The sequence below is a fragment of the Aureococcus anophagefferens genome, assembly GCF_000186865.1.
Source record: "Aureococcus anophagefferens unplaced genomic scaffold AURANscaffold_5, whole genome shotgun sequence".
Classification (NCBI taxonomy): domain Eukaryota; class Pelagophyceae; order Pelagomonadales; family Pelagomonadaceae; genus Aureococcus; species Aureococcus anophagefferens.
Window position 1 is genome coordinate 1,760,638 of NW_008705565.1, and position 26,621 is coordinate 1,787,258.

The 26,621-nt window shown below is 71.1% G+C and overlaps 6 protein-coding genes across 6 annotated transcripts; 2 read left to right on the top strand and 4 right to left on the bottom strand.

Annotated features, from left to right (window-relative positions):
* Positions 1-635: 635 nt before the first annotated feature.
* Positions 636-9,209, bottom strand: AURANDRAFT_71183 (hypothetical protein; the record flags this gene model as incomplete). Its single annotated transcript, XM_009036941.1, has 5 exons — positions 636-1,520; positions 1,761-2,160; positions 2,237-5,346; positions 5,673-8,089; positions 8,283-9,209. 5 exons carry the CDS (start codon positions 9,207-9,209, stop codon positions 698-700), a joined length of 7,677 nt encoding a protein of 2,558 aa, XP_009035189.1.
* Positions 9,210-10,890: 1,681 nt separating this feature from the next.
* Positions 10,891-16,049, top strand: AURANDRAFT_62697 (hypothetical protein; the record flags this gene model as incomplete). Its single annotated transcript, XM_009036712.1, has 5 exons — positions 10,891-11,681; positions 12,151-12,444; positions 13,354-13,777; positions 14,030-15,823; positions 15,987-16,049. 5 exons carry the CDS (start codon positions 10,891-10,893, stop codon positions 16,047-16,049), a joined length of 3,366 nt encoding a protein of 1,121 aa, XP_009034960.1.
* Positions 16,050-17,473: 1,424 nt separating this feature from the next.
* AURANDRAFT_62698 (hypothetical protein) lies at positions 17,474-19,088 on the bottom strand (the record flags this gene model as incomplete). The annotated part of the gene is made up of 5 exons (XM_009036940.1): positions 17,474-17,555; positions 17,732-17,850; positions 18,062-18,218; positions 18,280-18,857; positions 19,005-19,088. 5 exons carry the CDS (start codon positions 19,086-19,088, stop codon positions 17,474-17,476), a joined length of 1,020 nt encoding a protein of 339 aa, XP_009035188.1.
* Positions 19,089-20,977: 1,889 nt separating this feature from the next.
* Positions 20,978-21,958, bottom strand: AURANDRAFT_23464 (hypothetical protein; the record flags this gene model as incomplete). Its single annotated transcript, XM_009036939.1, has 1 exon — positions 20,978-21,958. A coding segment is annotated over one exon (981 nt), but the record flags the coding sequence as incomplete, so codon positions are not given.
* A 635-nt stretch (positions 21,959-22,593) lies between these two features.
* On the top strand, positions 22,594-24,281 carry AURANDRAFT_2307 (hypothetical protein; the record flags this gene model as incomplete). The annotated part of the gene is made up of 2 exons (XM_009036485.1): positions 22,594-23,678; positions 23,999-24,281. Coding segments are annotated over 2 exons (1,368 nt in total), but the record flags the coding sequence as incomplete, so codon positions are not given.
* A 275-nt stretch (positions 24,282-24,556) lies between these two features.
* On the bottom strand, positions 24,557-25,120 carry AURANDRAFT_23087 (hypothetical protein; the record flags this gene model as incomplete). The annotated part of the gene is made up of 1 exon (XM_009036938.1): positions 24,557-25,120. The coding sequence occupies one exon, from the start codon at positions 25,118-25,120 to the stop codon at positions 24,557-24,559; it is 564 nt and encodes a 187-aa protein (XP_009035186.1).
* Between the last annotated feature and the right edge of the window lie 1,501 nt (positions 25,121-26,621).

Below are 26,621 nucleotides of genomic sequence, written 5' to 3' on the forward strand. Positions count from 1 at the left end.
CCGAAGTGCCCTGGGCGGCCCGCACGGCGCCCCCGGCGCCCCCGGCGCCCCCGTGCCCGTGCGCCACGTCGCACGTGGAGCCGGATTGTTTTTGCCCCGAGGGCGGCGCGTCGGATCCGTTCGCCGAGGCCGACGCGGCCGCCGGCGACGCCGACGCGATGGCCTGCGACTCGCGCTGCGACGCCTGCCCCTGGTGCGGCGACGTGTGCGACGACCCGGACTGCGCCGAGTGCGCCGTCTGGCGGCGGCGGCCCCGGCCCCGCGCGCGGAGCCAGGCCGTCTACACGCTGTGCGAGATCCGGAGGCACTGCACGGCCGAGTCCTGCTGGCTCGTCGCCGGCCGCGACGTCTTCGACGCGACGCCCTTCCTCTCGCGCCACCCGGCGGGGACCAAGTCGATCGTGCGCGTCTCCGGCGGCCGCGACTGCACCGAGGACCTCGGCTTCCACTCGGGCAAGGCGCAGAAGCTGTGGCAGCAGCACAAGATCGGCCGCCTCGTCGCCTGCCCCTGCGAGAAGAGCAAGGACGACCCGCGCGGCTGCGCCCTGAGCTGAGGACGCCGCGCGCGAGCGCGCCCCGATAATCGGAATCGTCAAACACCCGGATTTCCGCCGGTGGCGCGAGCGACATGTGGGAACACAGCAGGTCTGATTACTCGAGCCGCGGGGGTGCCCCCCGCGGGAAGCGGACCGGTCGATCACGCGACGAGCGCCGCGCAGAGTTTGGGGAGGAGGAGGCAGGCGAAGCCGACGCTCGCGGACTCGAGGGCGTGGCGCGTGTAGGCGAGGCGGGAGAAGGAGGCCCGCCAGCCGCCCGTCCAGGCGAGGGCCGCCGTCGCGGCCGCGAAGGTCGCGAACGACGCGGCGCCGGCCGGCGACGAGCCGTCGAGCGACGCGCCGTAGGCGCCCCCGGCGACCGCCGGCGCGCAGGCGGCGGCCAGTCCCCCGCAGCAGAGGGGCAGGGCCGCGCCGAGGGCCACGCAGGCCGCGAGCTGCGCGCACTGCGCGCCGGGATTCGCGGCGGGCTCGAACATGCGGAGCTCCTCGGTCATCATGAGGTTCACGAAGAAGGCCTTGTAGTCGCTCAGGGTCGCGATGACGCGCTCGGCGTCGGGCCGCGCCAGGCCCTTGAACATCCACAACCCGACCATCTCCTCGCGCTCGCCCTTGGCGTAGTTGTCGAGCTCCCAGGTTTCCCTGCCGTGTTCGCGGGTGTAGTGCCGCGCGTACCAGAGCCGCGCCGTGGCCTCGCGCAGGCCGTAGGCCAGGGCCAGCGTCAGGGCGAGCGAGAGGAGGCGGGGGCGGGAGACGTCGCCGCCGAGGGCGGACTCGAGCACGATCGCCGCGCACAGGCCGACCTGCGCCGCGTCGACGCGGCGGTAGCACGCCTCCGCGTGGGCGCCGCTGTTGTGGCCGTCCTCCTCCCAGTCCTTGAGCGTCGCGTCGTGGGCGATCTGGCTCGCGGCGCTGTCCTTCTCGTCGAAGGCCTCGCGCGTCTTCTTGACGCGGGCGAGCGTCGGGCTCTCCATCGATGTGCGCGGCGGGGGTGACTTTGCGTCGCGGACGCGCGGTGCGTGCTGTTGGCGGTGTAGCGGTGGTCGGCGGACGCGAACCGGCGCGGGCGACGGCGGCCGCAAAAGAGGGGCACGAGGCTCGCGCCTTGAGCTGCTGCCAATCGATGCGAACCCGCACTTGAAGCTACGTTGCAGGCCAGACGCCTCGCGCGTCCATCGCGCTTACTTCCTATCCACCCACCCCTACATGCGGAAGACGCCGCGGCCGAGGTCGCCGCGCTCCTTCCCCGACACGACCTTCAGCGCCTTGGCCAGCACCGCGCGCGTGTCCTTGGGGTCGATGACGCCGTCGTCCCAGAGGCGCGCCGTCGCGTAGTAGGGGCTCGCCTGGGCCTCGAAGGAGTCCTGGACGGGCCGCTTGAACGCCGCCGCCGCGTCGTCGTCGAGCGGGGCCTCGCCCGCGGCGGCGAGGGCCGCCTGCTTCACCGTCAGGAGCGTGTCCGCGGCCTGGGCCGCGCCCATGACGCCGATGCGCGAGTTCGGGTACGAGAAGAGGAAGTCGGGCTCGAAGGCCCGGCCGCACATGCCGTAGTTGCCCGCGCCGTGGCTGCCGCCGACGAGGAGCGTGATCTTGGGCACGTTGGCGCCTACCGAGCATGACGGTGACGATTGCTCACTGTTTTCCCACCCCAAATCTCTCGAACATCGTCGCGGCCGCGGGACGCCGGTCGGCGCAGGACACGGCCGCGACGAGCTTCGCGCCGTCGCGCGCGATGCCGCCCTTCTCGGCGACGGACCCCACGGAGAAGCCCGTGATGTTCTGGAGGAAGAGCACGGGCACGCCCCGCTGGCTGCAGAGCTCGACGAAGTGGGCGCCCTTCTGGGACGCCTTCGAGTCGAGCACGCCGCCGTTCGCGAGCACGCCGACGCGGCGGCCGTCGACGCGGCCGAAGCCGCAGACGAGCGTCGGCCCGTAGAGCGCCTTGAACTCGGAGAAGCGGCTCCCGTCGAGCACGCGCGCCAGCAGCTCGCGCGGGTCGTAGAGCTGGGCGTTGTCCGTCGGCAGCACGCCGTAGATCGACTCCGCGGCGTACGCGGGCTTCTCGCCCGCGGCGTCGTCCGCGGCGGCGGCGCCCGGCGCGGCGTCGACCAAGTTGTGCACGAGCTCGCGGCACTTGAGCAGGGCGTCGTCCTCGTCGTCCGCCGCGTGGTCCACGACGCCGCTGTGGACCGCGTGCGTGTCCGCGCCGCCGAGCGATTCCGCGGAGATCTCCTCGCCCGTCGCCGCCTTGACGAGCGGCGGCCCCGCGAGGAAGATCGTGCCGTTGCCGCGCACGATGATCGCCTCGTCGGACATGGCCGGCTGGTAGGCGCCGCCGGCCGTGCAGGACCCGAGCACGCAGGCGACCTGGGGGACGCGCTTCGCCGACATGCGGGCCTGGTTGTAGAAGATGCGGCCGAAGTGGTCCTTGTCCGGGAAGATCTCGTCCTGGAGCGGCAGGAAGGCGCCGCCGCTGTCGACGAGGTAGACGCAGGGCAGCTTCAGCGCCTCGGCGACGGCCTGGGCGCGCAGGTGCTTCTTGACGGTCACGGGGTGGTACGTGCCGCCCTTGATCGTCGCGTCGTTCGCGACGAAGACGCAGTCGCGGCCCCGCACGGGGCCGATCGCCGTGACGATGCCGCCGGACGCGACGGCGCCGCCGTACATGCCGTCGGCGGCCAGGGGCGACAGCTCGAGGACGTCCGCGCCGGCGTCGCAGATCGCGGCGATGCGCTCGCGCGGCAGCCGCTTGCCGCGCGACCGGTGCCGCGCGACGCTCTTCGCGCGGCCGCCCTCGGCCAGCGCGCCGTGCTTCTCCCGGAGCTCGGCGGCCAGGGCGCGGTGGTGCGCGACGCGCTCCCGGTAGGCGTCGCCGTTCTCGTCGAGCTGCGACTCCAGGACCGGGAGCTCCGAGAACGCCGCGTCGGCCGCCGCGGAGTCCAAGGCGCCGACGTCGGGCCCGCCGGGCCGCCAGCAGCGCGCGAGCGCCGCGAGCTCCGCGTCGCTCGGCGCGTAGTCGGCGCTCGCGACGGCGTCGACCTTCTCGCGGCGCGTCCGCTTGAGGTCCGCGGCCGGCCCCGTCGCGCGCTTCCGCGCGTACTTGCCCGACGTCAGCGCCAGCGTCTGCGCCTGGTCCACCTGGTCGCCGACGCGCACGAGCACGTCGTCGACAAAACCCGACACCTCGGACTTGATCTCCATTTCGAGCTTCATGAACGACAGGACGACGACCGCGTCGCCGCGCGCGACGGCGTCGCCCGCCCGCTTCAGGACCGCGACGACGGCGCCGGCCGACGGCGCCGCCAGGGGGCGCCCCGCCACGTCCACGGCCGTCGCCTCGTCGACGTCGTCGTCGGCGGCGTCCAGCACCTTCTCCAGGAAGCCCGTCGTGATGGCGTCGTCGGCCATGCGCGCGTGGTCGAGGATCGCCGCGTGCTCGTCCAGGTTCGTGTTCACGCCCTCGATGACGTAGTTCGCGACGGCGTCCCGCGTCTTGGCGACGAGCGCGGCGAAGGGCTCGGCCGCGGGCACGGTCGTGCAGAGCTTGGCCATCAGCGGATCGTAGAGCGTCGACGGCGCGTCGCCGGGCCGCCAGGGGTCGCCCGCGGCGTCGACGCGGTGGCCGGCGGGCTCGTCGTAGGCCGTCAGGACGCCCGTGTGCTCGGGCTTCGTCGGCGGCGCGACGGAGACGCGGCACTGCATGGCCCAGTGTTTGGCCTCGACGGCCGACTGGGGAAAGACGGCGCCGACGTCGCCCCGGGCCGCGATGGCCGCGAGCGTCTCGCCCCGGGCGACGCGCAGCTGACAGCGCACGAGGTCGACGCCCGTCGTGAGCTCCGTGACCGTGTGCTCGACCTGGATGCGCGGGTTGACCTCCATGAAGAACGCCCGCGAGGTCGCGTCGTCGAGGCGCCCGCGGACGAGGAACTCGACGGTGCCCGCGTTGGCGTAGCCCGCGGCCCGCGTCAGGTCCAGGGCGCTCGACGTGAGCGTGCTCCGCAGCTCCTCGCACAGGTCGCGCGGCGGGCTCCACTCGACGACCTTCTGGTTCCGCCGCTGCACGGAGCAGTCGCGCTCGAAGAGGTGGACGCCGTCGCCGTGCGCGTCCCAGAGCACCTGGACCTCGAGGTGCTTGGCGTCCTCGACGAACTCCTCGACGAAGACGCGCGAGTCCCCGAAGGCCGCCGCGGCCTCGCTCGAGCAGCGCGCGAAGTTCGGCGCGACCTCGGCCATGGACCGGCAGACGCGCATGCCCCGGCCGCCGCCGCCGGACGCGGCCTTGAGCATGACGGGGAACTCCAGGCCCTCCGCGGCGAGCCAGGCCTCGACGTCGGCGCCCGCGGCGAAGGCGTCGCCCTCGCCGCTGCCCCTGGCGACGGGCACGCCGAGGTCCGTCGCCAGCGCGCGCGCGGTGACCTTGTCGCCGAAGGTGTCGATGGCCGCCGCCGACGGCCCGACGAAGACGAGGCCGTTCGCCGCGCAGGCCCCCGCGAGGGCCGCGGACTCGCTCAGGAAGCCGTAGCCGGGGTGCACCGCGCCCGCGCCGGACGCGAGCGCCGCGGCGACGATGCCGTCGACGTCCAGGTAGGGCGCGATGGGCCCGCCCTCGGACCCGCCGCTCGACGACTCGTGGCCGATGACGACGGACGTCGTCGCCGCGGCGACGTGCGCCGAGTTAGCGTCCTCGCGCGCGCACACGGCGACGCTCTCGAGGCCTTCCGCCGCGCACGCGCGCATGATGCGGAGGGCAATTTCGCCGCGATTGGCCACGAGCACGCGGCCGAAGGACGCACTGCGGCGCGTGTTAGCGCCGCGGCGCAGCACTGCGCGCATCGATGCACTGCGCGCATAGATTAGGTGGACTCCCATGCTCTGAATTCTGTGGCAATCAATCCGCTCGCTCATTGGCCGATTTTCGGCCGCCGCAACCAACACGTGACGTCGCCGTAGGCTCGCCGTCTCCTCCTACAATAGTAACCAGCAGCGACCAACGTCGCCTACTCGCCCGCAAGACCATTCTCTGCCCGAAGCCGGTCCGGGCAGGGACTTTCGTGGCGTATGGAGAAAAGACGGAGACATCCCCCCCAAAAATTCAAAAAAGCACACACCTCCTTTTACGCGCCCCGCATCTTCTTCTTCTTGCCGCCGCCGCCGTCGCGCTTCTGCTTCTTCGCCTTCTTCGGCGAGGCGGCGGGCTCGTCGCCGCCGCGCGCGCGCGGCGCCTTGGTCGAGGGCACCTGGACGAGCGCGCCGTCGCGGAGGCCGCCGTCGGCGGCGCGCGCGAGGGCCGCGGCCGTCGCGTCGTCGATGGCGAAGTCGTCGCCCGCGTCCTCGAGGGCGTCGAGGAGCGACGGCCCGGACCGCGCGGGCGCCGCCGCCGCCGCCGCGTCGTCCGCGGCCGCGCGCTGCTCGTCGTCGAGCGACGTGGCCACGGGCGTGAGCTTGGCCGCGCGCGCCTCGCGGCGCGCGGCGTCCTGCTTGCCCAGGCCCAGCTCGACGTCGCGCACGTGGGCCTCGCGGACGCCGCGGATCGCGGCCGAGAACTTGCGCACGGCCTTGTTGTAGAGCGCCAAAGCCTGCGACACGGGCAGGTTGAGCTCCGAGGCCACGTCGGCGACGTCCTTGCGCTGGAGGCTCAGGCCGAGCACGATGGCGGCCTGGAGCAGCGAGAGCTTGACGCCCGCGAGCTTGCCCGCGAAGCAGAGCTCGCCGAGCCGCGGCAGGAGGTCGCTGATGAGGTGGTGGTCCACCATGTTCTTCGCGTAGAGGTCCAGGCGGTCGAGGTCGTGGGCCGTGAACGCGTAGCCGAGCTCCGCGGCCCCCGCCGCGGGCGGCAGAGACCGGCCGCCGCCGTCGCCGCCGAAGACGCGCGCGTTGAGGACCGAGGACGCATCGCGCGCGCCCAGGAGGCCGAGGCTCAGGGACAGGGGGAAGGCGTGGAAGCACGGCGCGCCGAGCAGCGCGCCGACGCGCCGCCGGAAGTCGTCGACGAAGGCGTCGGACCAGCCGGCCTGGACGCCCGCCGCGGACCGGATCTCCCGCAGGACGATGGCCGTGTGCTCGCCCGTGACGTCGTTCGCCGTCTGCCGCACGTAGCAGGGCCGCATGCCGAGCTTGCCCCAGAACTCGAAGAGGCCCTCCGTGAGTCCGAAGGACGCGCCGACCCACTGGAGCGCCGGCGCGGCCTTGGCACCCACGGGCGCCAGCAGCGGCGGCAGCTTCGACCGCGGCTTCAGCTCCTCCTTCCGGAGGCTCTTCATCCGCGCGATCTCGCCCCGGTCGTCGTCCGACGCGTCGTCGTCCGACGCGTCGTCGTCGTCCTCCGCCGCCGCCGCCTCGTCCTCGTCCTCGTCGTCGTCGTCGTCCTCCATGCCCTCGTCGAGGTCGCCCTCGAAGTACTTGACCAGGTCCGCGAGCGCCTTGGCGCCGTAGCCCATGCGCTGCGCGTCGGGATGCGTCGCCACCCGGACGACGCGCGCGCCCGACAGCTTCGCGAAGCTCGGGTCGCAGAACTGCTGTGACAGCGTCCAGGGCACGAGGTCGCCCGCCGCGCGCTCGCCGCGCGCGAGCGCGCCCCGGACGACGTCCGCGGCGATGAGCCCCTCGAGCGCGACCTGGACGACGACGAGCACGTCCGGCAGCGTCCCCGGCGGCGCGGCCTCGTCGACGGGGCCCAGGAGCACGTAGAGCCGGTGCGCCGGCGCGTCGCTCAACAATTGCAGGTCGTTGGGCTGGTTCTTGTAGTGCGCCGCGGTGTAGAGCGCCATGACGCGCTGGAGGAACCGCTCGCTGAGCGCGTGGTAGGAGAAGAGCGCGTCGCGGTCGACCTCGTACAGCCCGCAGGCCGCGGGCGCCGGCAGGCCCCGGCTCAGCGCGAAGCAGCCGCGCTTCGGCGAGTCGAGGCAGAGCGCGCGGTGCAACCAGGCCTCGACGTCGTCGCCCGCCGCGTAGCGGATCGGCGCCTCGAGCGCGAGCTCCCGCAGGGACTTGGCGCCGCCGGCGTCGCTCGCGCCCTTGGCGGCGGCGGAGGCCTCGGCCCAGCGCGCCTCGTGGAGCTTGAGGTCGCCCTTCTTCGCGTGCGCGACGCCCCGCACGCCGTCCGCCGCGTCCGCCGCGGCTTCCGTGACCGCGCGGCGCGCGTGCTGCGCGCGGAGCTGGGCGATGAGCTTGAGCTGGAGCGCGCGGCCCGTGCCCTCGTAGCCCGTCACCGTCGACGCGAGGAAGACGACGTAGGGCCCGAGGAGCTTCTTGACCGTCGGCAGCGGCAGCGCGGCGGCCTCGTCGATGACGAGCAGCTCCGCGTGGCTCAGCTTCTCCGGGTCGCCGGGCGACACGTACTGGACGACCTGGCGCGTCGTCCGCTCGCCGCCGTCCTTCTTCGTGTAGACGTTGACGCGCACGGGCACGTCGTCGCCCCCGTCGGTGCGGTGCTTGAGGACCTCGTAGTCGCCGTGCTCCGAATAATGTAAAGCCTCGAGCCCCACGAGCAGGAACTCGAAGACCGTGCCCACGTTCTCCGGCGACGGGGCCGTGACCTACGGCGTCGGGGGGTCGCGTTCCGGACGGACGCGTCGCGTCGTTCCGACCGCGGCGACCGGGGGCGACTCAGAGGTAGTGACAAGTGATGCGTTCTCTCCAGCGACGGATCTCGGAAGGTAAAGCGAATCAAACTTTCGTCATCGTCTAAAAAAACGGAAAGACCGGCGGACGCGGGCGACGCGCGAAGACGGACGCGTATCCCGTCGCGACGGCGGCCGCGAGGCACAGGCCGAGCGCGGCGGACTTGCCGCGGCCGCGCGGCGCCGTGAGCGTCGTCACGGACCGCGCGCGGCGCTCCGCGAGGGCGTCGATGAAGGCGAGCACCGCGCGCGCCTGGTCGAGCGTCCGCGCCTTGGCGACGAGCTCGCCCGCCGGCGGCGCGTCCGCGAGCGTCGCCGCCAGGTCCTCGATCTCGGCCCTGACGGCCGCCGACGGCGGCGGCGGCGCGTCCGGCGGCGCGTCCTCGAAGCGGGCGACGTGCTTGCGGCTCAGGGGCAGCACGTTGAGCTCGTCGTCGAGGACGAGGCACCGCCGGCAGTCCGCGAGGCTCAGGATGAAGCGCTCGTTGAAGCGCGGCACGCACTCGCCGCGCGTCGCCGAGCCCCGGAAGCGCGCGTGCACGTCCATGGACATGGCGTAGAGCTGCTTGAGCGACGTGACGGTCCGGAGCAGCACGACGACGAGGCCGCCGCCCTCGACGGTCTCGATCGTCCGCGCGAGCAGGTTCGGCGTCAGCGCCTCGAAGTCCTGGAGCACGAGCGTGCCGTAGGTCGCGCCGAGGATCTTGTGCGTGTCCCGGTAGTAGCACCAGCGGATGTCCGTCTGCGAGATGAAGAGCTCGAAGGGTTCGTCCGTCGCGTCGTGCAGCCCGCGCGCGATCTGCTTCTTGATCGCCTTCATGCGCTTCTTGCGGTGCGTGCTGAAGCCGAGCTCCTTCTTGTAGCACCAGAGCACCGACGGCCGCGCGCGCACGCGCGCCTTGCTCAGGATCGCGTGCAGGTTCACGACCTGGTCCTTGCCGTAGTCGCCGACGAGCACGACGAGCGACCGCTGCTCCAGGGCCACGCCCTCCTCGATGAAGCGCCGCACGCGCTCGTCGACGCGCTTGCGCACCATCGTCGCTGCGTGTGCTGCTACGGCGGCGCGCGTGCAAGGCGTGCCCCGGCGCTCGACGGCGTCGCAGTCGGTGGTCGAGCTTTGATCGATCGCCCGTTTTCGCAGCCTCTTGCCGCCTCTTGCCGTCCCACGCCTCGGCACTCGAGCTCAGTACGCCTCAACCCCGCCAACGCGCCGGGCCGCTCCTTACCCGGTCCTTCGCGCGCGGGAAAAGGGCCGGGGGGATAATACTCGGCGGAAGACCGTGCGGTGATGGCGGCCGCGGCACACGCACGGTAAAATTTAAGCGGCCGCGCGGCGCGCGCGCGCGACTTCGGCGTTGCGCCCCTTGGCCTCGTTCACGCGCTTCGCGTGCTTCTCGTCGAGCGACGGGTCGAGCCAGCCGACGAGGCCGCCGGCGCCCGGCGGGCCGCCGTTCCGCAGCCCCGGGATCAGGCGCACGCCGGCGTAGTAAGGGCCCGATTCCCTTCCGATCATCTCGCGGTTCGCGCGGTTCAGGGGCTTGAGGGCCTTGTCGACGTCATACGCGTGGATGTCGAGCCTGTCGCGCGTCCGCTGCTCGACCTTCGTGGCGACCTCGCGAGCGTGGCCCGCGTCGACGATCGCGAAGGCCCGCGGCTTTATCTTCCGGAGCTCCATTTCGCGAAAGCCGCGCACGAGCTTTAAGGGCTCCTCGGGGTTCGCCAAGCCGATGCCGGGCCGCTGCTTCACCGTTCCGTCCGCGAGAACTTTGCACACAGTCGCACCATTCAAGTCGCCCTCCCGCTCGATGCTCCACTTTCTGGCGGCTTGATCCGTCGACGTCGCGAGCACGATGTAGTAGATGACCCAGTCCCCGTCGTGGTCCGGTTCGCCGAGCTGTTTCCGCAGCTCTTCGACCTTGCGCAGCGTCAACGAAAAGCCCTCGTCCGACACCGCCTCCACGTCGACCCCATCAGGAATTCCAGCCACGTCGCGGATGCTCGCGGCGGCCCGACGTTCGTCGCGAGCGGCATGGAAAGCAGTTCCTCTCAAAAGAATCTTCTCGCGTCCGCCACGCTCGGCATAATATGTTTTGCGTGATTGCTGCACCTGCTCTTTGTTCTCGCTCTTGAACTTCTGACTAGCCTTCGCTTTACCGCCCTTCAAAATTTGCAGCACCTGCGACCTCTGGCATCTCACACACGACATGAATCTTTTCCCCTTTGCCTTGGCGTCGACCCCCCACTGGATTTTGTCGTCGGCCTTGTAGCAGAGCGGTTTTTTTTCCCAGTCCTTCCCGCTGCGACTGCGGCACGCCTGACAGCAGTGAACGTAAGGGCAATTGACGGCGTCGCAAGCGCAAAACTTGAGGCCAAGGTCCTGTGCTCTAGAAATCGTCATTCCAGAGTGAACCTGTGGCCTGGGCCCGAGCCAGGCCTCAGCCTCCTCCGTCGTCATCGTCTCCAACGGCAGCGGCCTCCCCTGCCATGTACGTTGCCGCGCCGCCGTCGGCGCCGAAGGTCGCGTCGCGTTTCGTTTCGCTAACGCCGCGCCTCGTTTCGCGTCTGGTAGCGCATTGATGTCGCTTAGGCAAACGATCGGGATATCCATCGTCTTTGCGTCCAAAAACTTCGTCGACCTCTCCTTCGACCGGTCGGAATCAAGAATGCTCCTTGACACCAGCAACACTCCCGTCGTTTTCGTGACCGAGCCCGAGGCCATGAGCTTCCCGCCCTTTCGCTTCACCAGCTCCTCGAGCTTCTCGCGCTCGTCCTCGGGGAAGCCCGTGCCGAGCACGTTCAATCCGACCAAGTTCACAACGGGGGGCTCCGCCGCGGGCTTCACGCCGCGCCGCGACTTCTTCGGCGGCGGCGGCTTCGTCGGCGACTTCGCTTTGCCCGCGGCCGTCGGCGCGTCGCCCTTGGCCTGCTGCGGCGACGGCGGCGCCCGCGCGCGCGCCTTCGTCTTCTCCGCCGCGGGCTCCGCCGCGGGCTCCGCCGCGGGCTCCGCCGCGGGCTCCGCCGCGGGCTTCACGCCGCGCCGCGACTTCTTCGGCGGCGGCGGCTTCGTCGGCGACTTCGCTTTGCCCGCGGCCGTCGGCGCGTCGCCCTTGGCCTGCTGCGGCGACGGCGGCGCCCGCGCGCGCGCCTTCGTCTTCGACGCCGCGGGCTCCGCCGCGGGCTCCGCCGCGGGCTTCACGCCGCGCCGCGACTTCTTCGGCGGCGGCGGCTTCGTCGGCGACTTCGCTTTGCCCGCGGCCGTCGGCGCGTCGCCCTTGGCCTGCTGCGGCGACGGCGGCGCCCGCGCGCGCGCCTTCGTCTTCGACGCCGCGGGCTCCGCCGCGGGCTCCGCCGCGGGCTTCACGCCGCGCCGCGACTTCTTCGACGGCGGCGGCTTCGTCGGCGCGGGGCCCGCGGGCGTCGGCGCGTCGCCCGTGGGCTTCGCCGGCGACGGCGGCGGCCACGCCGTCGAAGCACGCCACGCCGTCGAAGAAGGCGCGGCCGCCGCGCGGTACCCGCCCGGGGGCGTGCCGCAGAGCTTGCATGCTGCGCCACCGTCGCCGCAAATCGTCGAACTTTGGGCGAGGCGCTCGTTCTCGGCCTTGAGGCGCTTGATTTCGGCCTTGAGCGAGGCGAGGTAGGCCGCGGAGACGGTGACTTGTTTTTTAGGCATGTTGAGGACCGTAATAATTGACGGTCGGCGAGCGGCGACAGTGTTTAGAGACGGCGAGGCGACAGAGAGTGGCGAGAAGAGAGGCCTCGCCAAGCAGGGCGAGGATCTCTCGGCCGTGAGATCCTCTTCATTCATGGCGCAAGGGCAGCCCTGATGGTCGACGCCGCCGCGGCCGATGCGGTGCCAGCCCGGTGCGCGGGTTAGCCGGGTCCGACCCCGTCGGCCGCGGAAACCGTGCTGCGCGGGCCTGGCGCTGCGCGCCGCGGGCGCCGCGCGCCGGCGACGTCGCGACGCTCGCCGTCGACAGCCGCCTCTGCGAGGAGAACCCGCACAACTTCACGGGCCTCGACCTCGAGACCGTCGTCCAGGGCACCACGACGGAGGAGCAGACCGTGCACACCGCGCTCGATGGCGCCTACCTCGACGGCTCCTACTACGAGCTCCAGCGCGGCACCGAGCGCGCGGCCCGCCTCGACTGGGGCGCGCCGGCCGAGGACGTCCAGGACGCGCTCAACACGCTCACGCTCACGGACGCGCGCGTCGACATCATACCCGTCGGCGTCAACCCGTCGTTCCAGCCCGACTACATCATCCGCTCGTCGTGCTGGACTGCCCCGACCGCGCGGTACCGCGGAGCCAGCCCTTCGACGACGCGTGCAGTCCGTCTTCTTCTTCAACTTCTTCTTCGACGCCGTCGCCGTCGACGTGCCCCAGCTCTTCTACGACACGAGGCCGACGACGGCTCCGGCGGAGACGCTCCGCCGCTCGCCGAGCCGCGCGGCGGTGGCCTCGCGCACTACGAGCTGCGCTCGCGACGGCCGATTAAGTTGGGACCTCAACTTTGTCTAGAGCCGCACGGGAAATATATTGGTCCGTGACGACGGCGTCTGTTGCGACGATGTAGTCATTTTGTTTTTGTTTTTTTTGGAGGCCATGGGCGCGCCGACGCCGTGCTTCGCGTAGTAGCAGTTGTTCTCGACGATCACGCCGATGTTCGACTGGGCGTGCTCCAGGGCCGTGTCGAAGCAGATCTTGTGGGCCGCGTCGAACCTGCAGCGGTAGTCTCCGAAGGACGCGGACGGGCAGCAGGCCTCGCTGCCCTTGATCGTCTCCCAGAGCGTCGGCGCGTCGGCGCAGCCGTCGACGCCCATCTCTTGGGCCTAGCCCGCAGGACACGCGGATTGTGGGCCGCGCGCCGCGGCGGCCCAGGGTCTCCGACGCGCAGCCTTCTTGGAGAGTACCAGATGCCGGTCAGTGCTAGCACTGCTCAGCGCCGCGGCGACATCGCCTTTGCAGCACGATGTCTTTCCTTTTTTCGAGGACTACACATTCGACCAAGTACGATACACTGGAGTTCGCGCGCATGCTGTGCCTCGCGCGCGACCGAAAGCTCCTGATCGTGAGATGGGCCCCATGCTGCGGGCTGCCCAAGATGGTTCAACTCAGCCTTCAATTCAGTTTGTTGCCGCCCACTCAGACTGCTGCCCCAGCCGATGCGGTGCTAACCCAGCGCGCAAGCCAGCCGGGACCGATTCGTCGACCCCGGCACCTTGCTGCGAGGGCTCGGCGCCGCGGGCGCCGGCAACGTCGCGACGCTTGCCGTCGTCGACATCGGCAACCGAGGGGCTGCCCACCATGCCCTGCTGGGCTCCTACGACGGCTACACGTACCCGCCGGGCGCGGGCAACCTCGACTCCATCACCTACGACACCTCGAGCCTCCAGGGCACGACGCCCGCGGTGGTCAACGAGGTCCTGCGCACGGGCTCGACGCCCTTCAGCGGCACGTTCTCCGTCGCCTTCAACGGCGCCAAGACGGAGGAGATGGAGTGGCAGGAGGCCGCGGACGAGGTCGAGTACGTCATCGAGAAGCTCGACACCATCGGCGAGATCCGCGTCGACCGCACGGACATGGGGCTCCAGCGCATCCCGGGCGTGACGGCGACCTCTGCTTCGACGGCTCGTCGGCGTCGCTCGTCTACGACGCGAGCTTCGGCGACTCGTACGACCGCGAGACGTCGCTCATGGACTACCTCGCGCCCGGCGAGGTCTTCCGCCTCGGCGGCGTCGACGGCGGCATCTACAGCTCGCACGCGGGCAAGGTTGACGGCTCGGAGATGCTCGGCTCGCTCCTCGACTACTCGGAGAACGCGCCCCTCGTCGGCACGCCCCTGGGCCGGCGGCTAGGTCTTCGACGTCGCGCCGATCGACGAGGTCGAGTACGGCGGCGTCGTCGTCGACGACGGCGCGGAGGCGAAGTACCTCGTCGGCGTCGGTCAGGCCTACGAGGTCGTCGTCGTCCGCCTCGCCGACGACGGCGCGCCCGACGCCTACGCCGTTTTAGGGGGCGACGTCGTCACGGGCCTCGACGACGCGACGGCGGAGACGTCCGTCGGCGCGGTCTGGACCTACTACGACGCCGCGGACGACGGCGCGATCGTGCTCGTCGCGTCGTCGAACGACGGCTTCGGCGTCTTCCGCCTCGACACGCCCTTCGCCGTGCCCGACGCCTGCTGGAACAGCGGCGACGACGTCGACGACCACGTCGCCTGCGCCGACAGCGGCGCGAGCGGCTACGCGCCCGTGGCCATCGCCTACGTCGTCGCCGCGGACGCCGCGGCGAGCAACGACGGCATGAACTGCCCCGTCGCCGACCTCTCGACGGCGCCGCCGTCCGCGGCGCCCACGGAGAGCTGCGCGACGCGCAAGACGGCCGTCTGCTGGGCCGACGGCGGCGTCGCGCCCTTTGGGTGCGACGACTTCGCGCCCGTGCAGATCCTGCGCGCCGAGGGCGACGACGCCTACAGTGCGATGCGCTTCGACCTCGCGTCGGGCACCTACGGCTTCCTCTTCGCCCTCGACTACTTCGACGGCGACGCCGTCAACGGCGCTGGGCTCCTCGAGATCGGCGGCGCCGCCTACGCGATGGCGGCCTTCGACGACCGGCTCTGCCGCTTCGACGGCGACGGGTCCCTCTGCTTCGACGGCGCGCTCGCCTACGACTACCCGAATGTCGCCGCCGTCGTCGGCACGACCTACTACTACTCCAAGTCGCCGGGCAAGAACGACAAGTCCTTCTACTTCGTCGAAAACGTCCACACGGACGACCCCGTCTTCGTCGACGACGCGGCCTTCGTCGTGTCGCCGGACCTCTTCTCCTCGTCCCTGGGCGACGTCGTGCCGATCGTCGAGCGCGACGGCGCGGCGAGCGTCGTCGACGACGGCGAGGACTACCGGACGTACCTCGTGGGCCTCGGCCGCGCGTTCGAGGTCGTCGTCGTCCGCCTCGACGCGGACGGCCGCTACCCGGAGGCCTACGCGGTCCTCGCGAGCGCCGTGGACTGGGGCGCGTACAACGCGACGCTCCCGGACGACAGCGCCTTCGGCGCGGGCTTCGGCTACGAGCTCGACACGGGCGAGAACCAGGTCTTCTTCGCGAACAACGACGGGTTCGGCATCTTCGAGGTCGAGCTGCCGCTCGCGGTGCCGTCGACGTGCTGGAACGCGGGCTCGTCGACGGCCTTCCACGCGCTCTGCTCCGCGACGGCGGCCGTGACGCGGCGCACGGACGCCGCGGCGGTCGCGAGCAACGACGGCTTCAACTGCGCGGGCGACGGCGGCAGCCCCATCGACACGATGCCGCCGACCGTCGCGCCGACGCTGCCCTGCGCGGAGGACCCGGGCCGGGGCACGTGCTGGGCCGACGCGTCCGTCGCGCCCTGGGACTGCGGCGCGTACCCCTACCCCGTCCAGGTGCTCCGGCTCTGGGACGACGCCGCGGGCGCGTACGAGGACGACTACGCCGTCGCGTCCGTGAACATCTGGCAGGGCACGTTCGACGTGCTCTACCACATGACCTACGCGTCCAGGGTCAACGCCGTGGACCTGCCCTTCAGCGACAACCACGACGAGTACGTCGTCGCCGAGATCATCTTCGCGGCGACGGCCGAGCAGGCGCCGCTCGCGCCGTACCGCTGCAACGTGTCGTCGCCTCGCGCTCACGACGCCGTCCGCGCTCTCGACCTACTCGTCGACCTACGGCGGCTACGCGGCCGCCTCGAGCTCGAACACGAGCGGCTTCCTCCGCTCCTGGTGCGACTCCATCTGCCACGACGAGCTCGGTCCCGTTTCCATCGACGACCAGGTCGCCTGCTCGATCCTCGACGGCAACCAGCCCGGCGGCTCCACCAAGCTCGAGTACGAGTAGAGTGAGCCCGCACTAGACCGGCCTACTCAGGAGACGACGAGGCGCTTGCGCACGGTCACCTTGGGCGTCTCGCCCGGGGCCGCGCGCCAGAAGCGTAGGATGGTCCTCTCTCTCAGGGAAGGGATTTTGAGCTGGGTCATCGGCACGCGGACGTGGACGAGGACGTTGTAGCCCTTCTTCTTGAGCTGGCTGATGATGAGGTCGCAGGGGGGCGTGCCAAAAAACGCGGGGACATTCTCCACGAAGCCGGCCTCGAGCTGCTTGTGGGTGTCGTGGTAGAGGAGGATCCAGATGAAACGCGCCTGCGTAGGAATCGTACTGAAGGTGAGAATATTTGCGCGCTCGGGACACGACTCTTTCGACCATCGTTCGAGATCTCGACCGTCCTTCGAAAGCTCGACGAGAGAACACGAGTCGTCCAAAAGTCGGGCGAAACGACGTCGATGTGACCGAGACTGAAGTTCGGGTACCGCGCGGAAGCGCGCCACGAGCCAGACGTGGCTCCGGAGGGCAAACGGTAGAGTATCGTTGATCTTGGATGACCTAGAATGGCCGCGGCACGGGCCGGTGGCATTAAGAAAAAGTGAAGAGCCGCTCTTGAGCGCCTTCCTGGCGATGCCGGACGCCTCGGCCGCGTCTTCGAGGTCAGCGGCGACCTACGAAGCACCCCGACGACGATTTCGTGTCGCCCCGGTCGAACACTCTCGAACGTAGCCACAGCCAGGACGCCGGCGGCCACCTTGCGCCCAAGCACGCCCATCTCATTGCAGAGCTTGAGGCGCTCGTCGTCGTTGTCCGTAGACAGCGACGCGGAGGAGCCGAGCCCTCCGGCCTGGCATCCGAGGGTGCCGAAGCCGGCGCCGACCCCGACGGAGAGCACCGCCGTGCCCGGGGACACGGCGCCGGCCTTGATCATCTGCTCCTGCGTGCGTGCGTGCGTCGGACCGAAATGAAGCCCTCGGCGTTCGGCCCCGCGCGGTCGAATCGTAGGCGTTTTTGGTCGATTCTGCGACGAGCGATCGCCTCTCGTCTCGACGCGACGCGCGACCTTCCACACGCCGTGCCGCGCGGTGATGCAGCGCGCGGCCCTGGGCATGAGCGCGTCGGCGAGCATGTGGCCGGCCTGCGCGCGATCGATAACGCAGGGGCAGGGCAAGGATCGGGATGCTCACCTTGGTTTTGTTTCCTCTCGCCTCGGCGAAGTTCAGAAATGCCTTCCGCTGCTTCACGTTTAATTCAAAGATGCCACAAAGCCGGGACGCCGACGACTGGAACTTGTCCGGCACTTTGACCTTGCCGTTCGCGGCCTTCTTCGAGGAAAAGCCGGAGGCCTTGATGGCGGCGATGTCGTCGTGGTTCTCGACGGTCGACAACGCGCTTAGACAGGACCGACGTAACGTCGGCAGAAACCTGCGTGGCGTGCGCTAGCTCCGTGAATTCGACGTCGTCTGGGCGGCGCGGGGCCGAACGTCGACGTCGTGTCGAATAATTGTTTGGACCTCGGACCTACACGGGATGCAAATCTGCGCGAAGCGGCAGTCGCGAGTTGGCGCCGGTGTGGACCATTTCTGGAGTGGAGCGCCAAAAACGGCGCCCCGCCGGGACCCTCGAGGTCGCGAAGGGAAGGGAGCCGTTCTTGGGCCGTCTCTCTCATAAGGCTCTCTAATTTCTCGACCGTGCACATTTGGGGGCGCTCCACGATGGCCTTCGTGAGGTCAATCCAGCCGACGGCGCCGCGCGGGTGCTCGTAGGGGATGAAGGTCTCGTAGACGATGACGTCCTCGAAGACCCAGGCGTGGACCTGTGTGGAAATCAACCAGTGAGCTGGGACGTCGGGGCCAAACTTCAGAAATCTCTAGCTCGGTCAAATCGAAGTCGATTCGGCTGATTTTTGGACGAATCGATTGCTCTCGTCGAGTTCTCGAAGCACAGCGAAAGAATCTGGTCCAAATCGTTCGATTACGCGCACATTGAAGTCGGGTTGAAGGTTTGATTTCCACACAGGCGTGGACCTTTTTGTACTCGACGCTTTCGCGGAGCTCGTCGGCCGTGTCGGGCTCGCCGTCGTCGCGCGCGTGGACGCAGTGCTGCGGCTGGAGCGCGAGTAGCTCGACGTTGGTCAGCGGGCCCCGGGCCTCGGCCAACAAGCACTCGCCCATGACCATTGACCTGCCGCGCGACGATGACGATATTTCGACGTTTCCCCGGCCAAAAATCTCGAAATTCGGACGCAGGCGTTGACGACTTGGAGCAGATCAATCCAATCCGCTGGCCGACCTTGGCCGTGCCCTTGCCGCGGAGCTCGACCGTCTTCTCCCCGCGCAGGATCTTTTCGAGCCACTCGGCCTTGATGGGCAGCCCAAATTCGGGGCGGTCTCCGGGCTCGACGCGCGCCGTCGACGCCAGCGCGGCGTCCATCTGGGCCACGACCTCGGCCTTCTTCGCGTCCGCGGCGGACGAGCCGCTGGGCTCCGGCGGGAGCGCGCGCGGCCGTTCCGGCGGGAGCGCGCGCGGCCGCCGCAGCTCGTCCTCGCCGTCGTCGCTGTCGAAGTCGACGTCGTCGTCGGAGACGTCGTCGTCGGAGATGACGGCGACGGAGAGCTCGCCCGCGTCCAAGCCCATGGCCCCGGCGCCGTCCTTGCAGCTGTCGCCGTCGCCGCCGTCGTCCCTGCGGCCGTCGCCGCCGCCGCCGCCGTCGTCCTCGCCGAAGTAGAAGCCGCCGGGGCCCAAGTCGTCGGCGACCACGCCCGCCTGCGTGTAGACCTTGCCCGCGTCCGTGTACCGCACGGTGACCGTTTCCACTACTGCCTCACACCTTCTGATCCAGCCGTCTTCGTCCCGCCACAAGACGTCGATCGGGAGCTCTTTATGGAGCCGGCGCCACTGAAGCTTGCGTCGCGTCGCCTCCGCGGCCGCTCGCCGCGCCGCTCGCGCCGCCACCGCCGCTTGCATCACCTTGAAGACCCGCAGGCGCGCGAGAAATCTCGTCGACTTCTCGCTCGGCTCGCTCCAGAATTTCAGCGCGAACGCGTCGCGCATCTTGATTTTCCTCTCGATGTGGCGTTCGAGCAGCGCGCGGCGCTCCTCCGCAGCTTCTCGCGCTTCGCGCTTCTCGTGCTCGATGGTGACCGCGCTCAAAACGGTGTAGAGGCGCCTGCGCACCTTCTCGGTAACTTTCCTCAGCTCGTCATCTTCCAACTTCGCATTCGCCCGCACGTTATACAGCTTCATTTGCTCCTTGATTTTAGAGGGGTCCGTCTCCTTCATCTTGTGTATCGCCAGAAGGTCGCGCTTTAGCGCGCGCGCGCCATCGAGGCACGGCACGCGGTCGAAGTCCTCCGCTGTGACGCGAAAACCACCCATAGCGGCGCACGTGCTCGCGTTCCGCGAAGCGCTCGGCGAAGAGGAGCCGGAGCTCGGCCTCGACGACGAGGCGGCCAAGGCGCCGGCCGTGCTCCAACCCGAGCGCCGCGCGACGCTCCGGAAAGCCGTGGGCCTCGACGCGACCGACCGAGGTGCTCGAGTCGATGCACCAGGGGCACGAGCGCCTCGCGGAGCGCTTCGCGGAGCGCGCCGACCGCGGCGCGTATCGCAGCTGCGCTCGGTGCTGCACGAGTCGAACGATCACCAGCGACGTGCGAAGCGGAGCGACGTCAGAAACGGGCAGCCATGCTCGGCCAGCGCCCCTTCAACATTGCTTCGTTTTGCCACAGCAAGGTCGGTGTTCCTCGCCGTCGCCGTCGCGGCCCTCCTGGCCTGCCGCCGCGCGATCTTCGCCTAACTTAGCCGCGCGCGGCCGGCGCGTCGAAGGCGCGCGCCGCGGCGAAGTCGTCGAGGGTCTCGCGCGCGCGGTCGAGCTTGTCGAGGAGCGCGGCGGCGGCGTCGCGGCGCGCCGCGAGGTCCGGGTCCTCGGCGAGGAGGCCCGCGATGGCGCCGTCGGAGTACGCGTGCGTCGCCTCGGCGACGCGGAGCGCGAGGTCGTGGCCAAACTCCTGGACGAGGTACATGTCGACGGCCATGGGCACGAGGTCCGCGACGCGGCGCTCGAGGATCTCGAAGTAGCGGTCGACCTTGGCCCGGAGGAAGTCGCGCGCGTCGCGGCGGCCCGGCCGCGCGGCCGCCGCGCCCTTGGCGGCCGGCGGCGGCGGCCGGTTCCAGCTCCCGAAGGGCGACGCCGTCGGCTGGGCGCGGAAGGCCGCGTCCCGGGGCGGCGGCGGCTCGTCGTCGTCGTCGAGGGGGTCCAGGGTGAAGGGCTGGCGCTGCGTGCGGAGGAGCACGTCGAGCGCGGCGACGGCCGCCGCGTGCTTCGCGTCCGCGAGGTCGCGCGCGACGTCGTCGACGGCGGCGCCGAGCGCCGGGAAGCGCGCGCCGAAGGTCGCGGACGCCGTCGTCCGCGCGAGGCGCAGCACGCGGGCCCGCACGCGCGCCGCGCACGCCTCCGCGGGCGCCGCCAAGTCGCCGACGACGTCTCTCACCAGACTCGCGAAGGCCGCGTAGGACGGGAAGCCGTAGAAGGCCTCGCGGCCGTGGCGGCCCTCGACGGCCTCGGCGACGCGGTGCGCCGTCGCGTTGTCGTCGCCGGGCCAGAGGCCTCGAAGGGTCGCGTGGAAGCCCCGGTACTCGTCCAAAAGCTCCGCGGCGAAGCTCCGGCCGCCGGTGTCCGCGTCGCGGCCCAGCGTCGCCTCGCGCACGGCCGACGCGAAGTCCGTCGTCAGCGACACGAGGAAGGCCTTGCGCCCGGACGCGCTCCGCGGCGGCGGCGCCGCGCCGAGCGCGGCGAGCGCCGCGCGCGCCTCGGCCGCGCGCGCGTCGACGCGCGCGCGGAGGCCCGGCGCGTCGGCGGCGATGTGGGCGCCGAGCACGTCACCGAGGTGGGCGACGAGCCGCGGCACGCCGAAGCGGGCCGGCCGCGCGTCGCGGAGCGCGGCGAGCCGGTCGTCGAAGAAGGTTCGTTCGCGATCGAGCGCGTCGGCGACGGACGCGCGCGCGTCGAGCGCGCGCTGGCCCCGGTTCAGGACCACGTACCAGCCGTGGGCCGCCAGCTTGACGACGTGGCCGTCGAGGATGGCCGCGAGCGAGCCCTCCGTGCCCGGGTCCATGAGGTCGGGCTTCGTGAGGACGCCCACGGTCCGGGCCCCGTCCGGGTCCGCGTCGCGCGCGAGCTTGAGCGCCTCCGCCGTCGCGAGGTCGGCGTTGCAGGGCACGACGACGAGGATCACCGTGCGCGCCGGCGCCGCGTAGCGCTGCGCCAGAGCTTTCGTCACCGCGGGCACGTCGCGGCTCTGGCCCTCGACGGAGACGCGCGCGAGCCCCGGCAGGTCCACTAATGTCAAATCCGGCGCGCTCGGGCTGCTGATCGTGCACCGCACGGCGCGCTCGCTGACGCCGCCGCCCGCGCGCACGAGCTTGCGCATCGTCGCGTTCAGCGCCTCCCCGACGCCGTCGCAGCCGACGCGCGTCCGCTCGTCGCTCCCCTCCGCGGAGACGACGGCGCGGCACCCGGGCGACGCGCTCCGCACGAGCCGCAGCTCGATGGGCGCGCGCGTCACGAAGCCCGTGCCCCGCAGCAGCTGCACGCCCGAGATCGCCTCGAGCACGCTCGACTTGCCCGCGGACTGGTCGCCGACGACGACGATCCGCGGCAGGTCCAGCTGCGTCCCGAGGCCCAGGGACCGCAGGCCGTCGTTGAGGTCCAGCAACGCGCGGAACGCGGGCCGCTGCTCGTAGACCGTCGAGAGCGTCGAGGGCGACGGGGTAACGGTTGTTTTGAACGTCGTGGCGTTGCTGGCCGCGTCGGCGAACGCGCAACGCGTGCCCTCGTCGCAGGCGTCGTCCTGGGCGGCGACGACCGCGACGAGGGCCGCGAGGAGGCGCAGGCGCCTGCTGGTTTGAGCGCAGAAGGCGACCATGTTGCGCGCCATAGGCCGGAGCTGAACTGCCACAAGGACGGACAAAAGATCTTTTTTGTTTGCAGCAAACCTCGCGCGGCCCGCCTTTCGAACGGGTCGGCCGCCCGCCGTGCTCGCGAGTTGGCAGCCGCACGGCGCCGCAGACCAGCCCCCGCAGCCATCCGTGCTGGCCGTCGCGCAGCGGACGCACCACCAGCCCCCGCCGCGGCGCCCGAGTCGCCCGAGCTCCCCGCGCGGCCGCCGCCGTCCGCCGCGCCGCACCCGGCGCTCGCGTCCGCCTTCGCGGCCGACAAAATGAACGTCCAGAAGCGGCGCAGCGTCGATGGCGGCCCCGGCAAGCCCAAGAGCACGCTGGCCGCCATGCAGGACATCGAGAAGAAGCGCCAGGAGCGGCGGCAGCAGATGGAGGAGCGCAAGGTGCGCCGCGCGCGGCGGGACCCGCGCGACCCGCCCCGTGAATCGCCCCTTCGTAGGCGGACAAGCGCGCGGAGGAGAAGCGGAACGCGGAGCAGGGCCTCCTGGGCGACGCGGACTTCGTGAAGATGATCGGCGCGTGGCGCGAGGCGCGCCCCACGGGCGCGCCGCACGTGCCCTTCGACTGCGGCGACGTCGCGACGGCGGGGAGCGGCAACGAGATCTGCATCTGCGTGCGGAAGCGGCCCATCGGCCGGCGGGAGGTCGCGGCGAACGACCACGACGCGGTGTCGTGCGTGCACCCGGCCGTCGTCGTCCACGACTGCCGCCACCGCGTCGACGGCATCACCAAGTACCTGAACAACACGCAGTTCGCCTTCGACCACGCGTTCTCCGAGGCCGTCGAGACCGAGGAGGTCTACGCGTGCGTCGGCGCGCCGCTCGTCGACTTCGTCGTGTCGCGCCGGGGCCGCGCGACGATCTTCGCCTACGGCCAGACGGGCTCGGGCAAGACCTACACGATGGAGGGCATCCAGGACCGCGCGGCCTACGCGGTCTTCACGGCGCTCGGGAACGCCGGCGGCGTCAACGTCGGCGTGTCGTTCTTCGAGATCTACGGCGGCCGGTGCCAGGACCTGCTGCGGGACCGGGCGCGGCTCCAGGTCCGCGAGGACGGCAAGGGCGAGGTCAACGTCGTGGGCCTGTCCGAGGCCGCCGCGCCGTCGCCGGAGGCGCTGCTCGAGACGATCCGCGAGGGCAACGAGCTCCGGACGAAGCAGCGGACGGAGATGAACGACGCGTCGTCGCGGTCGCACGCGATCTGCTCCATCTGCCTCCGGGAAAAGGCGTCGGGCAAGCTGCTGGGCAAGCTGAGCCTCGTGGATCTGGCGGGCAGCGAGCGCGGCCAGGACACGCGGAGCCACAACCGCCAGCTCCGGACGGAATCCGCGGAGATCAACAAGAGCCTGCTCGCGCTCAAGGAATGCATCCGGGGCCTGGCGACGCGCGACGCGCACGTGCCCTTCCGCGCGTCCAAGCTCACCATGGTGCTCCGCGACTCCTTCGTGCGGCCGCACTGCCGCGTCGCCATGATCGCGACGGTGTCGCCGTCCGTGTCCGCGACGGACCACACGATCAACACGCTCCGCTACGCGGACCGCGTCAAGGAGAAGCAGCCCCACGCCGTCCAGCCGCTGTCGGAGCGCAACGCGGCGGCCGAGGCCAACGAGCGCCGCGGCGGCGCCAAGGACGACCGGCCGCCGTCCGCGCGCGCGCCCGGCGCCGACGCCGCGCGCGACCGGCGCCGGTCCGCGCCGCCGGCGCCGTCCGCGCCGCCCGCGCGGCCCGCGTCCGCGGCCGCGCGCCGGTCCCTGGGCGCCGGCGCGCCGGGCCGCGCCGACGACGCGCCGCGCGGCGCGCCGCCCCGGGCGGCGGCCGCGCCCGCGCGGCCGCCGCCGCCGGACGCGGACGCCAAGTTCGGCTACGCGCCGCCGGCCAAGGCCGCGCCGCGGCCCCGCGACGAGGCCAAGGACGACGTCAAGGCCGGCCCCGACGACCCGCGGCCCGCGGTCGTCGCGCCCGCGCCGCCCGCGCCGCCGCGCGGGCGGCGGCGACGACCCGCCCGAGGTCCTCCGCTCCCCGCACGGTGGACAGCCTCTTCGAGGAGGAGGAGGCGCTGCTCAACGCGCACATGAACGTCATCCAGGAGAACGCGGAGCTCCTCACGGAGGAGGGCCGCATGCTCCAGCAGGTCCAGGGCGGCGACGTGCCCGACTACGACATCGACACCTACGTGTCCCGGCTCCAGGCCATCCTCGACCGCAAGGCCGAGCAGATCGCCACGCTCCAGGCGCAGCTCCACAAGTTCGCCAAGAAGCTCCGCGAGGAGGAGGACCAGTCCCAGCGCGTCCACCAGATGCCCATGTGGTAGGCGCCGCGCGCGAGCGCGCGCCCGCCCGCGTCACCCCGGGCCCACGTAACCGTCGCTATCTTGGTCGCGCGCCCCTGGCCCACGCCACGCGCCGCTCTCTTGGTCGCGCGCCCGCCCGCGCCCGCCCGGGCCCACGCCACAGTCGCTATCTTGGTCGCGCGCCCCCGTCCACGCCACCGCCGCTCTCTTGGTCGAGCTTAGGCGAGGGGGGCGCGCGCGCGTTTTTTCGAGGGGGGCGGCGGCGGCGCCGCGGCCTAGTAGGGGCGGTAGCCCTTGTAGTAGCCCTTGCCCTTGCGGCCCTTGCCGCGGCCCCGGCCGCGGCCGCGGCCGCGCCCTCGGCCGCGGCCCTGGCCGGGCACGTTCGTGCGCTTCGCGACGACCTTGAGCTGGCGGCCTTTGAAGATCGAGTTGTCGAGGAGCACGGCCGTCGGCACGGACGCGGGCTCCTCGAACTCGACGTAGGCGTAGCCCTTGGACCGGCCCGTGAACTTGTCGCAGAGGATGGTCACGCGGTTGATCGTGCCGCAGGCCGCGAAGTGCGCCTGGAGCTCCTCGGGCGTCGCGTCGTAGTCGACCTGCCCGACGTAGATGGACCGCTCGTCGGTGTCGTTCTCCTTCTTCGCCTCGGCGCCCGTCTCGACCTGGAGCTCCTGCTGCATGGCCTTGAGCTTCGCCGCCTCGTCCTCCATCTCCTGGACGCGCCGCTTCATCTCCTCGAGCTCGGGGTCCACGGCGCCGTCGCCGCCCTCGTCGCCGCCGGCCTCGGCGTCGTCGGCGCCGGCGTCGTCGTAGTCGACCTGCTCCTCCTCGTCGGCCATGGCGCGTGCAACGGGAACCGGCGCGCGGCCGGTCGCTGTGTCGGTTCGGCGCGCGGTCGGCGGCGCGAGGCGGCGACTGCGGCGGCTCAACTCGCGAGAAGGTTGCTGGCGTGAAGGCAAGCTCGCCCTATTCGGCAGTGCCATCCCCCACCCAGCCCTGTCCACGAGTCCTCCCACACCCTTGGTGGTGCGCAGCCCCATGGGCGCCGCGGCGTAGGCCTCCCATGCAGCTCCAGAGCATGCCGAGCGCGGCGTGCGACGACGGCGACGCCGACGCGCCCGCGTCCGAGGCGCGGCCCGTGACGCCGGAGCGGCCCGGGTCGGAGGACGCGCCGGCGTGCGACGCCGGCGCCGACGACGACGACGCCCGCAAGCAGTCGCTGGCGAAGGCGCTCGACAGCCACGGCGCGCACCGCCACGAGACCTGGATGGAGCTCATGACGGACCTGCTCTTCGTGAGCCTCGCCTACAACTGCGGCTACATCATCAAGGACTGCGGCGTGTCCAAGGCCATCCACGCGACGTGGATCCCCTTCTTTAGCTGCTACCAGGCCTGGCTCGACGTCACGCTCTACGCGAACCGCTTCGCGTCCCCGGCGGCGTCCCGCGGCCGCGACGACGGTCGAGAGATTTCGAGAGGCGAAGACGACGAGCAACGGTAGGTCCATGGACATCTACCACGGCTGCTGCTACGGGCTGAGCGCGCTGGGCATCTTCCTCATGGTGCTGAACGCGAACACGGGCGCGGACGGCGCCTACCTGGGGTGCACGGGCTTCGCGAAGACCGACGCGTCGTACGCGCGCGCGTTCCTCGTCGGCTTCGGCGCGAACCGCTTCGCGGTGGCGATCCTCAACGCCATGGCCTTCGAGTCGAACCGGGAGCTGCTGGGCACGCGGACGGACGCGGCGCTCGCGACGGCGGAGACCGTCGCCGTCGTCTGGGCCGCGGGCGTCGACGGCGCGGACATCCGCGTCGTGCCCGCGCTCCTCTTCATGCGCATCGCCTGGCACGTGCTCGAGGTCGTCGCGCTGCACCTGCTGGGCTCGCGCGCCTTCGAGCGCCACACGCGGCGCGCGCACGTCCACGAGGAGCACCTCATCGGCCGCCACACGGCCATCACGATGATCATGCTCGGCGAGGCCGTGCTCCAGCTCACGACGGGCGTGTCGACGCTCGACGCGCACGAGAGCGGGTCCTACACCTTCTCCGTCGCCGGTTTCACGCTCGTCTTCGCGCTCGCCGTGCTCACGTTCAACACGGTGCCGCGCATCGGCATGCACGCGCTCGGCCGGTCGAAGAAGCGCGGCGCGGTCTGGCGCATCCTGTCGGCGCGGCCCCGCGCCAGTTCCGAGCGAACGGCCGGGAAAAAACGAATTCTCCTAGGCGCTGTCGAGCTACTACATCCTGCTCGTGGGCTGCGCGATCAAGCTCGTCGAGATGGACCTGTCGCCGGCGGCGTCCGACGGCGACGCTCTTCTCGTAAACCGCATCCTCGTAGGT